The 14863-nt window shown below is 40.6% G+C and overlaps 1 protein-coding gene across 20 annotated transcripts in view; it reads right to left on the reverse strand.

The window, feature by feature from the left end:
• The window catches only part of adgrb2 (adhesion G protein-coupled receptor B2), a 362204-nt gene that overhangs the window by 62412 nt on the left and 284929 nt on the right, over positions 1-14863 (reverse strand). For 19 of the 20 annotated variants that reach the window (XM_058047721.1, XM_058047722.1, XM_058047718.1 and 16 more), the window contains 11 exons: positions 14342-14503; positions 9775-9939; positions 9332-9496; positions 7490-7591; positions 7223-7329; positions 6191-6385; positions 5918-5986; positions 5563-5671; positions 4924-5070; positions 1486-1573; positions 833-935 (listed from right to left, as the gene is read on the reverse strand). In XM_058047721.1, coding sequence (XP_057903704.1) covers positions 833-935; positions 1486-1573; positions 4924-5070; positions 5563-5671; positions 5918-5986; positions 6191-6385; positions 7223-7329; positions 7490-7591; positions 9332-9496; positions 9775-9939; positions 14342-14503 — 1412 coding nt within the window. The remainder of the gene's footprint in view (positions 1-832; positions 936-1485; positions 1574-4923; positions 5071-5562; positions 5672-5917; positions 5987-6190; positions 6386-7222; positions 7330-7489; positions 7592-9331; positions 9497-9774; positions 9940-14341; positions 14504-14863) is intronic. The other variant, XM_058047730.1, reaches the window with a different exon arrangement.

Genomic DNA, 14863 nt, shown 5'->3' on the forward strand with positions numbered 1-14863 from the left:
AGGCACAATAAGCCCTAATAAAAACACAAGCTACTGTTAGGACCGTGTTACGCCAAGCTAAATCTCAATTCTGGACCTCTGGCGTCACTTTCTCTCCACCTGCCACGCTGCTCTCCTAGGGAACGCATTCATGGCACTTTATTGGCTAGTACAAATGTGAAGGTGACTATAGGGGTATTAGGTAGTATCTAGAGGTCTCTAATAATGTTAAAAACTGTATTCAGAAGGTCATAAACAGTTTTTCTATACTGTAACAGTAAAAAACATTTGAGATTCACTTATCACGGTCGGGTCTGGAACGAATTCATCGCAATAACGAATGATTACTGTACCACCTGGGGATAGCATCTGTGCTGCACTGTGCAATGATCAAAATCCTTGTTGATACTGCAAAATCTCTGAGAAATTGCATGCGCTAATTAGCTGTTTATGAATCCACATACATTATACGTGGTATTACTTTTTAAGTCCTTTACACCAAAGCTCGGTTAATGAAAGCAACCTCTTTATTGGAGGTTGCCAGCCAACTGAAGGTGCAGTGCGAGTCATTTATAATAACACACTTCAGTGCAATATAAACTGAATAGGCACCAAGAGACTTGGCAATATAAGCAAGTCAAAAAGGTCTGCATTTATTCAGGCCACACACAGCACTATGGCGCTTTATAGCATGCAGCATTTTCTCCATCCGCTCAACTCAGCAAACACAGTGGCAGGGAGTAAAGTCCTAAACAATTTTTAGGCTTAGTTGAAGTTGTAAAAGCATGTAATAAAACACCACAACCCTTAAATTGCAAAGTGTAAAGTGAAAAAAAAAAGAGATTTGACTTACATTAAAAAGTGTTGCAAGCTCCACCACCACTACTGGATCACTGGGTTGCAGCTCTGGTCGTACTGTCACAGTCAGGATCTTGGAGTTGATCACTGCAGGTTGGCTGCAAAAGATGAACATGCAGAGATTAGCCAAAGACAAAAGCTAAAGCATGGACAAATAGTAAGTAGATTATTTTCCATAGACCCTGCCTGCACTGACCTGAATAGAAAAACATACAGTAGGTCACAACCAGACATTTGTATGACTAATACCTTATCGGACACATTAGGACACATTCTTACTTACAAAAACACACCACGGTAATAACAGAAGCATCCAGGGAAATGCATTTTTTTATAGATCTAAAAACATTTGTCTGATAACTAGGCAGACGTTAGGAAAGGAGAGAGATAAGCAAGGGAGACAATGTCAGAGAAAAGACGGATGAGGAATTTGTGTTTGGAATTAGATAGCTGGAAGAAGAAGTGACAGAAGAAAGGGCACAGAAATAGAAGAAGTAGTGGGAAAGGGAACGCAAGGTAAGCGCAACATGATGAAAAGTTTTCAAAGCACAAAGTTGCCGGAAAGTAAAATCAAGTTCAGGATTGGAGTAAAGAAAACTGTATAGGTAGGCATGCTTGCAAGTGGTGAATCTAACGAGAGGTACTCACTTTGGCGGTGGTAAAATGATCCCCAACGTCCTGTACAAGATGGCTCCAATGACATAGTACATTGTGGACTCTGAATCGGTCTCAGACTCTGAAATAAACATTTACAGGTTATTCGCCTTAATTATGACACATTGTATTGGAATGATATTAGCAGTAAATCGATTTTTGCCCATAGGAAGTTATGCAAATCCAATTAATCTGTTCCCGACACCCCCAAAAATTACTTTTTAAAGTGAATAATTACAGTTTTAATATAATAACCACAAATGACAGATAGATGGAACTTATTCTTAATGCTGACTTCCCGTGCAGTCTTACGAGATCAATATCAATCGTTTGTTTTTTTTACCTTCTTCATCAAATTGCTGGCACTCAAAACCTTCTTAACCCGTGGTGGGTTATTTTAGCAGTCTGACTCAATAAAAAATGCATGGACGGTGAGTCAGCAACGCATTAGGTGTTTTGTACTCAATTTTGCTAAATCATACAATACAGAGTCCTCAAATGACTGTCAAACTTATATATTTTTCCAAAAAAAGGATCTTGTTTGTCTTCTATCTGGGTCAAAATGGTAATTACTAGTAGCAGTGAAAGAGTCAATTATACACACAGCAGATACATGGTTAAAGGAGCACAGTACTATCAGTACAATGGAATGGTGAGATCTATTTCCTGCCAGGAAACACACAAGGCCAATTGCTACAGCATACAACTGTGTTCAATTGCATGTCAATAGCACTTGTGTGTTTTGCTCCCTCTACTGTATATAGGCCCTGCTCACTGCACTCTGCTACCGTTTTTTCCCCTTTTAAGCCCTTTCATCCTTCACAGCGCTTTGCTTTACAACATTCCCTTCAGTCTTCTTTCACAAAAAAAGCAAGGCTACCAAGGAGGAGTTGTGTTCCTCTGTAAATGTCATTTTGTCTCAAGTGAGAGGAAGGGAGAAGAGAAGAACCACCATACTGGATCAGTAAAAGTTCAACTTAGAGATGACACTCCCTCCTTTGTCCTTTGGGGATGCAACAGAAAAGCATCAACATAGAGGAGGTATAGTGTGGTATTGATGTTATCAGTTGCCCTGGGTGACTGTTGTGACTGCTGTTTAAGTCAGCCTGGATGACGTTTTTTTTTTTTTTATGCAACACTGTCAAAAGGCCGAGGGCCACATTGGGTCAAAACATTTGGTGGAGGGCCCGTCTATATATAGGTGGTCATCAAATAGAACGAGGTACCTGCTCACGGTGCAACAAAATGAAAACAATACATCCACAGCAATTTAACACATCCCATAAATCAACAACTACTTCTACGTGGGTGATAAACAGCAATTAAGGGCTAAACATAACACCATTTAAGGTCATAATTAGTTTAACAGCGCGTGGGCCAATGCATACTGGATCATGCATGGACATGAAGTGGGAGTTCTCACCTCACTCGGAGAACAAACCTATCCTGTGCTCATTGATGCAATTCATGAACCTATCAATTGTCTGTTCTGCATGCGTGTGCACAAACAAAAGCAGTGTGTGGATATTTATGAGCACGTTGAAGCCATCATCCATCTGACAGGCTTTCATTAGGAGTTAAATGAAGGAAATCGCTATCAAGTGACGACGTCAACGTATGACCTGGCAAAGGAACATACGCAGAAGGCCCATTTCTTTCAAATATTGCTAAAAAGTCTGTCTAAATATATGTTTCTGAGCATCCATCCACCTCAAATATATATATGCCTTTGGCTGGCCACTATAAAAGGTCCACTCAAGTATGTGCAGTTCAGGGTGCACCAGGATCAGGTTCTGGTTTGACCACATTTGCCTCCCACAGTGCAACACATCTTCTTGGCTTCGAGTTGATTGCTGATTGTGGCCTGTGGAATGTTGATCCACTCCTCTTCAATGGCAATGTGTACATTAGCAGCGTTTTAATTTATTCATTTATTTTAAATCCATTTTGCCTCACATAATAGCAAGTAAAAAAAAACAACAACAACAAAAAAAACGAACCAATCATAGTTCTTTAAGGACACAGAGACATTTTTAGAAGTTCCAAAATAACAATAGCTGACTGCCAGAATGTAAACAATGGCAGATGAGAGTACCATTGATGCTACCATAGCAACAGCTTTCTCCAAACTAGACATGTCAGCATCAAAAAAAAGGGTAAGAAACAGCACTGAAGGGTGTTTTGTACTCATACGAGACACAAGCTACACAAGCACTCTAAGTTCTGGATTTGACAGACATGTCCTTCACCAAATAGTATCTACCAGCTCCTTATAGAAGAGATGGATCTTTTTCAGGTAATATTCAGTAAAACAAAACAGCATCAATATATATCAAAGGCAACAAATAAGCAAGCAGCGCAGTGGAATGAAAGGAGCGCCAAAGCCATTGATTACGTTCCCTGAGGTCAGCATACAGGATGTCACAAGTGCCTTTCAAAGAGAGTCACTGTCATCAGTAAAAGTCACAAGGTCTCAGACAGCTCTGTTCTTTCAGCCTTTAGTTTCTCAGGACTATAATTTGGGCAGGCGCGCCAGACAGGAAGTCAGCCGGTGTAATTTCCTGTGAGACGTGACCTTTGACTTTTTTTTTGAGTATCGGCTTGCATCTGCAATTCTCACAATGCTTTCTTCTCTACCTGTCTTTGATTCTTCAAATGTACTCTGCTCTTTTCTGTGGATTTGGACCATTGTTGTATTCTTACTGCAATACTTTGGCTTTATAGTTTTATGCTGGGAAAATGCAGGTTATATGTTGGGTGTTTAGAAGCGTACGCACCCTAACTGTATGTTATATAACTTGCCTACTAACATCAACATACTAACATAAAAACTGCTCCAAAATATCCTGTACAATAACCATGCAATTAACCTTTGACTTGGTCAACATGTATACAGCTGAATATAGCGTATATAACTTCTGATTTGTATTACCCTGACTTTATACTGTATTTGCACATTTGGTAAAAGCTCTAGCATGTATTTTACTTTTGCTTGTGTCTTACTTTCCAGTAACCATCCAAAGACAAATTAGCATTGATTAAGTGCCTCTATTTAACAAATCTACAACATCCACAGAAGTCCTCCGGAGACTCTTTACAGTGTAAATCTGCCTCGACATTGCCCTTCGACTACCCTTGACAAGTCATCTGTCTGCTTCAACGAGAGACATCCGTAAGTGCATAAATTTGAGCTGATGGTAACACTTCTTGTCCAACTTGCCTGACCTTGGCTGAAAAGAGTGTTGGGTGGTGAGATAACAGGTCCCCAAAATGTGTTGAGACAGAGAGGGTGAGGATAACTGAATCTTCTCCATGAGAAAATCATGATCATGCTTGAACATGTCACACATAAAAGACGTGCAACCAGATTGAACGTTCATGAATTATAAAGTAAATTAAGCTGCATACGGTAATTGTTTTGTGGCTAACTACCTTCATTTGGGATGGTGAAGACTTCCTTAGGGATATAGAGCTTGTCTTCTGCTGTTCTGGCCCAGTCCTTCATCCCCCTCCGGCCTTTCATGGGGAAGTTTATATCACTAGAAACTGCTGACACAGGCTCTCGCTGGATGGTTATCACTGGACAAAAAACAGACAGCAATACTTAACAGTCACTGCAGTGGGGGGAAACTGAGATGTAAACAAAGAAAGGTGGTTATTGATATACTGTAGTCATGGTAATGGTAATATGGCATAACGCAATATTGCAACATTGCAGAAGAGGAGTAGGAAGAAACAGATCTCATGCGATCCTGCTAACTTTTCCATGTCTCAGCAATACCTGACAGTAAATGTTTCATATTTAAATAGGAAATAAAAAGAATAAAGTAACAATACAGTAACAATACAGTAACCCCTATCACAGCTGAGTGGGTGATCCCGGAAAATACAGCTGGAATAGGTGCAGATTCTGGAAGATCTAAAGAGTTGTGTGTAGCTGCTCCACAGGAGACCACAAGTCATTACAAAGGGTTGAAAAATTAGTATAATAGGTCTGCTTTAAACAACACCAACAACAACCTATAGTCGTCTTATATATAAACTAATATAAATATATGGCACAATACTTACTAAGATTGTTGGTCACCACCAGAAAACTCTGAAAAGGCTTTTGCGCCTCGCCAATGAGATGGATAAAATCTTCCAAAATTCTCATCAACAACGCAGCACCGGGAGTGACCTAGCAGGTTAAGGGCAAATGAAAACCAGGGGTAAATATCATTAATAATAAGAGAATAAAAGAAAATACCATATTCAAGGGCATCATGTCGAGTTAAACTCAAAAAGACATACATAACAATGAATTTGGATTTTTTTGGTCTGCGAACAAGTGGGCTTTTACGAACCTAGTAATGAAATGTGATACCCTCAGGGCCCCCATGCAAAACACAAAGACATATACCCACAGAAGAGGAAAATGAATTACCTGATGCACATCCTCCCACTTATCGAGGTTTTCCATGTCCAACATGTGGCTGATTATCTGGAAGAATTTCTAAAGCAAGAACAAAGATGTTGAAAAGAACAGCAGCAAACAAGGTGCTTTAAATGTTGCCTTTTTATGTAGCGTCCTTGCATCCAACTTACAGATAGTAAACATTGTACAATACATACAATGCTTTTTTTTCCATTCTACAAGGACTGTGGTTAGATAGGCTGTTTTCAGCAATCATGGCATGTTTTGTTTGGTTCTGCCTACCTGCACGTCGTCAGGAGCTGGGATGTAGGTTGCTCTTTTGAAGGTGTCCGTCACATTTCGCAAGATCTCCGTGGAAAAGAGAAGGTCGCCACTGTAGTAGCTCCTCCTCTGCAAGAGCTCCAGGAGACTTCTTACGATCTGAGACATGCCCTCCCCAGCCAGGGTCCTCTGACCCTTCGCGAGATGCTCTCGTAACTACGGACGACGGGGAAAAAAGGCAGACAGTGAGACCACGGAAGACAGAACTGGTTCTCCAAACAAGCAGCAAGAGACAAACAAGGTAGATGCTTAAAGACAGGAACATGTGTATGCACATAGTACATTTGATGTTTCCCTGCTTGTGGTTAAAATAGGCAAGGAGGAAAAGAGGCCAGACATAAATTGGCTCTACGTGGAATAAGGAAAGCATGACATTGTGTGGTTGGTGTGTGTCTGTGTGTGAAATGCAGAGCGAGCGGAAAAAGGAGAGAGAACCGCCGATAACATCAATCACAGAAAATTAATTATTGACTCCTGGTATTAATGGGAGATTGGAACAGAAGGTAACAGTGCAATCAAGTCTTCCACTGCACAATCTGTAGACCCCCCCACCTCCACGCAACAACCCCATTCCTGCCCCTCTATAATCTCCTCTGCCATAATCGAGAAGAAGGAAAGGTTGAAGTTCACAGAGCAGGAAAACAGGCTGATGAACACGTTCATTAGCTGTGTTCATTAATTGATAAGTGCGAGTGCAGAGCTCTGGAAAAAGCTAATTATAGATACTGGGGAGCCTTGAATAAAGACACTATTTCGAATAAACTTTGAAAGTTCCATGGTAGGTGAGGTCAACTTTACAGCTTTGGTATTATAATCCAGACAACTGCAGCTTCAGGCTTGTAATATTTAGACAGATAAATATACTACAATTCGAAGTAATAAACCCATTGTACATTGAATACAGTGCTTTCTAACCATGAATACACTGGATTGTTTGAATAGTTAATGAAAGTGACCATAGTCAAGGACTGTGTGTGTGAAGAGAGAACTCACAGATATATGCAAATATCTATATTCAAGTGAGACGCATCTGGCGAAGCTCGGAGGACCCCAGAAAGCAACTCCATTATTATCCAGCATGCAACGACGACTAGCAGATCCTAAAAGGGAAACAAAAGGAACATACACTGACCTTTTATTTTCTCTGTCTTCTCTATGCAGAGTTACAAAACCTTTCGTGTTGTTTTTGTTCACTTTACATCACATATTGAGCAATAGCAACGATTCACATTCAAAGGAGGACGATTTTGGCTGACTGACCAGTAGCATTTGTTGGACACTTGTTGTAAACAGTTTCTCCAGCAGAGGCTTTCTTCCACGACATGGTTAGGAGGTTTTCTTCTTTACAGATCTCATGAGGAGCTGCAGGAAAATACAGTAGCTCAGAACAACCCTAAAATCAGAAAGTTCACCCACACTACTCGGAGTTAGGCAGGATTTTATACCCCCAAAAAAAGTTTTTTGGAGTAACAACACCTGACAAATATGTTGGAAATCTGCCATGAGGCCGAGTTTGTGCTATGTAAGGATCCATGTTTCACACAATGAACCACAACTTCCCAGTGCAGGCAGCACTTATGCCAACTCAGACCATCTTGGTGCTCACTTAAATGTTGGCAGCTATTTAGACATTAAGGCTATGCTGTGTAATTTGGCCCCATACTTATAGACTAGCTTGCCGCTTTGCAGCTGGTGTGTGTTAGAAGCAAAACAAAAGGCAAGTGGAGGGCACAAAAGATAACATCTGTTATTGGGTTTCCAAAGTTCCTGTACTGTATCGATATTATGGCAAATTGTGTGTGTATGAGCACATCGATCTTGACTTCCAACTCAATAAAACCATGATGTTCATGTCCGAATTATATCTCCTTTTTCTCCAATAACCAGGATTAAATCAAACAAGAAAAGACTGAACGTTATCCAAGATTAATTATCACCATTATACCTCAATAACATCACATTTACAACAACGGCATTTTCCATTCCACCTACGACTATCCATCCACACATCCATATATAGATACATCTGCTTATCCTCACAACGGTCACAGGGTTATGCTGGAGCATATCCCAGCAGAGTTCGGGCGAGACGCGGGGTACACCCTGGACTGGTGGCGAGCCCACCTGCGACTAATAAAAGGTCCTTGTAAAGATATCTTTTGTAATGTTTACACTCTTTATATGACTTCCTATTAAGTTCTAGTGACAAAACGTTGCAGACACATAAGAGGGAACAGAGGGAGACCAAAAAAATTGCACACAAAAACAAAATTTAAATCAATGCCCTCCTGCAACCGTTCCCAATTTCATTCCCTTGTACATAGATCAGTGCTCCCTGACAGAGTCACTGCCTCGGTACAGTATCTCATTCTCTCTTCATCTCAACCCCCAGTTGCCCCCCCACACCCCCTCCTCTTTCATAACCCTGATGAAACAAATGCAGGAGAGTGCTCAGAAGATATTCCGAAGGGGGCAGAGGAGTAAGATGAAGAGGGACGGAAGAATGCAGAGAAAAGAGGAAAAACAAGATGAAAAAAAAGACGATATGATGTTCCCCTGCAATGCCAACAGACATGATCCTTGCCTGAGCGTAAAAGCAGCTTGAGAGCTTTTAAAAAACAAAGAGGTTGTGGCGGAGGCTGCACTCAGAGCTTCATCACTTGCGGCCTGTCAGCGCAAGCACGTACACATGTGGCACTCAGACTTGAACCGAAAATACACTCCCATATTTGTGAGTACACACACACACACACACACACATAAGCTTGTTTGTGAGCTTATTAAAGCACACCGTTTCCTGCGGGGTTGACGCATCACAAATTACACCGAATGAACCAATGAACATGCTGCTCTATCGTCGGCAGACAGAAATGGAAAGAAAGCCAACATGGAAGAAATAGTAGCAGTAAAAAGCAAATATGTGATGTTTGGAGACTAAATGGAATGTAAAGTAATTGATGATTAAAGCTCTAAAATTGCTTTTAAAAAAAAGCTCTAAAATGGGCTTTACATCACTAGTATTTACTTCCATGCTGCTTCACATTGCTTAGAATATTGGCAGTGGGCACATGAAAAGCTATATTAAAAAAAAATGCAACTAACCAGGGCATTTCTTCTCGTTACAGGAGCGAACCTCTTCTGCCGAGCCCTCGCAGGGGTACCCCTGTGCCCCGTTGCCCTCGCACACCCTGGAGCGCCGCTGCCATCCAGAGTCACATGTCTTGCTGCAGATGCTCCAAGGGTTCCAACTGCCCCAGTTACCCCCTCCTAGATATGCAAAGAGAAGAGTGGTACATTCTAGGATAGCTTTTATCATTCAATCAGAATCGGGCTCATTAAAACACACTGGTAGTCCTTCCCTCCAGGGCCCCCCCACCCCGTGAAACTGACTCGCAAGCCAAATTGGCTCCAAATCCACAAATCGCTGCAGAAGACAAATCAGAGGAAGTCATGTGATGCTTTTAGATAATACATGTCCAATGCTTGCATAATGGAATCCGAGAGCATGCGAGTATGAATACGAAGCAATGATTTGCATGCCTTACCAGTGCATGAAGGGTTTGTGCACTCTTTGCTCTCCTGATGGGGGCCCTTACACTCAGCCCAGCCGTGCACGGATGCGCTGCAGCGTCTCTGCCGCTGTTGGGTCCCCGTGTTGCAGGAAACGCTGCATCTTGACCACGGACCCCACTCCAACCACTTGCCCTCCACTGGATACAAGAAAAGGGTATGTTTATGTATGTATACTGTATGTTTATTTATATCTATTTACTATTATTATATATTTTTATATTATTATTTTTATTATTATTATTATATTTACTATTATTAGTTTGTCAAAAAAATACAACAGGAAACACAGCATGAGACACAATTTCACCCTTTTTGTGCAGTGGTTCAGGAGTAGAAAAGGCAAATTAATAACAGGTTAGTACAGAGAGTAAATACAGTGCAGGTGTCATTTGGTTTTCCATAAATAGCAACAGCACATCACTTGATGGGTTTATGCACATGCTAAATATTTCAATCTGCTATGATAAACCTGTAAACAATTCATTTTATCTTGTGATTTTAAAGAGTTCACACAGAGTGCTGCATGTTGGATTTGTATTCATCTCTTGACTGCTGTTTGTGCAGAAATAGATACATTAAAAATAATATTTTACCGCAATCCAGTACCGCCTGCCTGAGAGTTGATCCATGAATACCAAAGAGCTTAACCAAAGCACGGAGACATGCATCGTATAATCAAAGCTGCCCCAAAAAAATGTTATGTGCTCAAAAAAGGAAGCATTGCTGGAGAGTAATTGAGCTGTCAAATAAAGTACCCCCACCAAAAAAAAAATAATAATAATAAAATGATCAAGAAAGAAAGGTTGTCATTGACTTGAAAGCTAATAATAAAACGCGTAATTTTAGGTGTCAAAAGAAGTTATTGCTGCATGGATTGGCAGCAGCAGTCGCTTGGCTGCAGGTAAAATTTTTGTGACAAAATCATGCTAGTTCTATTTTTGATACCGCAAAACACATTAACTACCAAATGTCAAAAATGTTTTTCTAATTGTCAGACCATCTTTTTGATTAGGAATACAATATAAATGATGACATGTTTTTGTCATTTCCAGATAAAATACACTCCTGATCAAAACTAAATGCAAAAAAGAAAAAATGGCAGTGAATAAAAAAATTTGCATTTTATTGCAACTGATATAGACTCATCAAAAGTGCAATCCCTAAACTCCCATAGGCCTCCCATAGGCTCCGGCATACCTCTGCTACCCCTTGTCCTTACTAGGGTAGCAAGTGGCATAAAAAAACGGATGGATAGAAAAACTTACATTAATTACATTAAAAGATACATATAAAACAATTTACATCGTATTGTGCAGAAAAGGAATGGTGGTAATGAAAAGAAAAGAGTGAGCATTGCAGTTTACATATTTGTGCGGTTTGTGGCCAGATCTCACTGATCATTTGGTCCAACTTCCTCAGACATCTCTGCTGGAGATGACAAATGAATGTAACCATGAGCAACAATTCAGCGATAAGGCATTACCCCCCCCCACCATTAGCCTATAGTGTAATAATCTGTATTACATTTAATTACAGAGACACCTTTCAAATCTAAAAGACACAAACACCACATAGGTGGATAGAGGCACAGCTGAAACTTTCATATGGTGTTCATCAGTGATATATGTGTCTGATACAAACAGCTTCTAAATGAATCAGTTCATAGTGCCAGTACAAGGACGAGTCCAATTAAGCTAAGTGCAAATTTAAACTGGTGTAGCAGAAGTTATCATCACGTGCATGTATTTGGAGAGAACAGCGAGAAAGACCATCAGTCAAAGCACTATTATCTATGTGCACCAAATGCTAGTACTCCTCATTTCAAAATAGACCATGCCTTTGAACTATGGCATGCATGTTGCATTAATGAGGCGCAACAAAATACGCATTATAGGACCGTCTGCTCTAGGCTATAGCAACACAAGCCAAAGCAGCTGCATGGCAAACCATACCATAAACATGGCATAGAAAGAGGGCTAAAACACTGTAGCAATGAGCAGTTTATTACCTCAATTTGCCTCAAAAAGTAAAACAAAACATTGAACTGGACACATGGAATCTGAGTCACAAAACCTATTGCATGTAGGTAGGATTGCAACTGAGTCACAAAACATTCATTCACACCCTGGACTGGGCGCCAGCCAATCACAGTGCACATATAGACAAACAACCATTCACACTCACATTCATACCTATGGACAATTTGGAGTCGCCAATTAACCTAGCATGTTTTTGAAATGTGGGAGGAAACCGGAGTACCAGGAGAAAACCCACGCATGCACAAAGAGAACATGCAAACTCCACACAGAGATGGCTGAGGGTGGAATTGAACTCTCAGGTCTCCTAGCACTTGTCCGCCGTGCAGCCAGTCACAAAACAAAAAATGCAAATATTGTACAACTTTGCATACGTGACCTACTGTAAGCATGATGCTTTTAAATACTGAACTTCTCCCCACAAACAAAAACACACCAAAACTAATCATTCCAAAAGTTGCAGCCGCTAATACTAATTGCTTATGTTGATGTGTAGGTATATAAAGACATGTATAAAATATACTGCAAAAGACTAGCTTCATGTTTACAAAGAACTACATTTGCCATGATTCTAGAGTACCGTACCAGGAAGTAGGTCCAAATTAGACTTGACTATCACGTTTTAATAGAAGCCATTTGCAGCAATCATGTTTTGATCTGAAAAATCTTAATTGAATTTGTCTTAACATGAACATTTTGACTTGGGATTACATAAGACAGGCATTTTCCTACTTTTTTTTTCCAGTTCAATCATAAATAAGTAAATGTGTTGTTCCTCTAAGCTAAATCTTGCAGTTTCTGCATCTGTTATCAGTTATTTCCATGATACATACAGAAATACATTTACAGTTCCAAAGAGCACTAGGTACAAATTGCAAATACTGTACTTTTGTATTCCATTGTAACGATAATGCTTTTAAAATGAATGCCTTTTAAAGGGCACTTGGAGGAACAGGAGCAGATAATGCATGTGAATTAAGTACACTTAAAAGTGTCAAAGTAGCTTTTTCCTTGAATAATACACGATTTAGTGGCGTTTAAATACAGTATAAAGTGAAATAAAAAGTCGCTGTAAAGCAGTGCTGTCACGGCCACAGCGTTTGTTCATCTTCTCTTTCTTCCCAATCTAAAAGAATGGAGCTATTTCGTACTGAGGTGCAGCCTAATAAAGATGTTTCAGATGGTCAGTCTCAATCACATCGGTAGTCCTGAGGTACCCTCCACATGAGAATGAGATGGGGGCTGCACCAGCAACTTATTGCTGCTCTTGACAAGGTGCAGGCCTAATAGGTAATCTTGGAGACAATAGCAGAAGAGCTCCCCTGCAGACGCGCTCGGCAATCCAAACCGAGCCAACCATGAACACAAAGTAAAGAATTGAAAACTGTAGCTGTAGCTTGGCAGCGATCCTGCAGGTTGTTTGTCTGTGCGTGTGCACGTGAGCAGGCGCCGAATGGCTGATTGCAGATGAATGAAGATGGAAATTAAAACTCCCGTGGGAGGACGCGGCGTTAGAACGGCAAACATGAGCAGAAAGGAATTATGTTGGGGTTATGTTGCAGTCACATGTCAATGGAAAATGGGGAATGAGCTTGCGATGTGCAAAAATCTAAAGCTTCTATTGGATTTGTTGTTTTAGTAATAGTGGGACCTCGGGACATCCAATAGTTGCAATGTGAACATTTAAGATCATATTAATTTCCATTTGCATTGTAGTGCATAATATACTTGGCAAAAGAAATATATTCATAATTATCACAATGCTTCTCCTTTTTAATTATTATAGTCTTCAAAGTGGTGTGGCTGTTTGCCTGCTTGAGAAATAGTGAACCCATCAGTTCTATTCAGTAAGCAAGGGCTCTCAAGGCCAGGCACCAGAAAGCCTAGTTTATTCAGCCTAAAATAAGAAGAACGAGGTCTAGTCACAACCCAGGATAGGATGCATTGCCATGGGAAACCAAACAGGGAGCTCAAAGGAGACCCCCTATCTTGCTCTGAGTGGGACAAGGACTATATCTGTCAGTTGAAGCACAAGGGGAGTAGAGATATTTTTGAGAGCCGTTGTGATGCACCAAGATGTTCTCCCTTCTCCAGGAGGCCGCTCGAGATGGCACATTTTTGCTTCAATCTATCATGTGTGAATCTGAAATAGACAGCCGCTTGGTGAGTCTTCATTCAAGGAACATACGGAGAAGTTTGTGTATGGTCCTTCAGGGATCAGCCTCTTGTTTCTCCCTCAACACCATAGCTACTCACGTCTTTGGACCTTCTGCAACAGTTTCAACTTTCTGAAACTATTTTATTTCCATTATAGAAACAAATGTTAGTTGCTTTGAATTTTGTTTGATTAAACTCTTAAGTAGGATTATTTAAATAAGTAGGATTATTTGAGTGGCTAAATAAAAGGTTAGCGCTCTCCATTATTGCTGGTCTTTGACACAAAAAAAAGCATAAAAGTTGCTGCAGGTGGTGGCGTGTACATGAAAATGGACATGGTACTAACCAGGACAAACTGCTATGTTGCAGAGTTTGGTCTGTGTCTCAGGCCATCCGCAAGGCACCGCCCCACCTTCGTTCACACACTTCCTGGTTCGAGTCCTGGAGCCCCGCCCACAGGTCACAGAGCACAGACTCCATGATGACCACTCGTCCCACAGCCCATGCACTGCAAAATGCCCACAAATGCACGCACGGACAGACAACGTGGGGATGAGGAATGAAGGTGGGGTAAAGAGGGTGGGGATTGTCACAGGCATTAAATGGGGTTAGAAATTGAGAGAAATATGGCAGATTAAATGCGAATGAGCACATTCCTTGAAAACATTAGAAACTGGCAAAGAAATGAAGGTTAGGAATGGACGCAGTCATGCAGCAATGCAGCTTGAGGCATGAAACAGAATTAGAAAAATATTGCTGTTTAATTACAGCAACTACTTACCAAATAAAGAGAACAAAAGGACACAAGACTCAAATTACAACCGGCACTTCACCTCCCAATTAAACAGGAAATGTTTCTCGTGTGCCT

This window comes from Doryrhamphus excisus, chromosome 14 (assembly GCF_030265055.1).
Source record: "Doryrhamphus excisus isolate RoL2022-K1 chromosome 14, RoL_Dexc_1.0, whole genome shotgun sequence".
NCBI lineage: Eukaryota > Metazoa > Chordata > Actinopteri > Syngnathiformes > Syngnathidae > Doryrhamphus > Doryrhamphus excisus.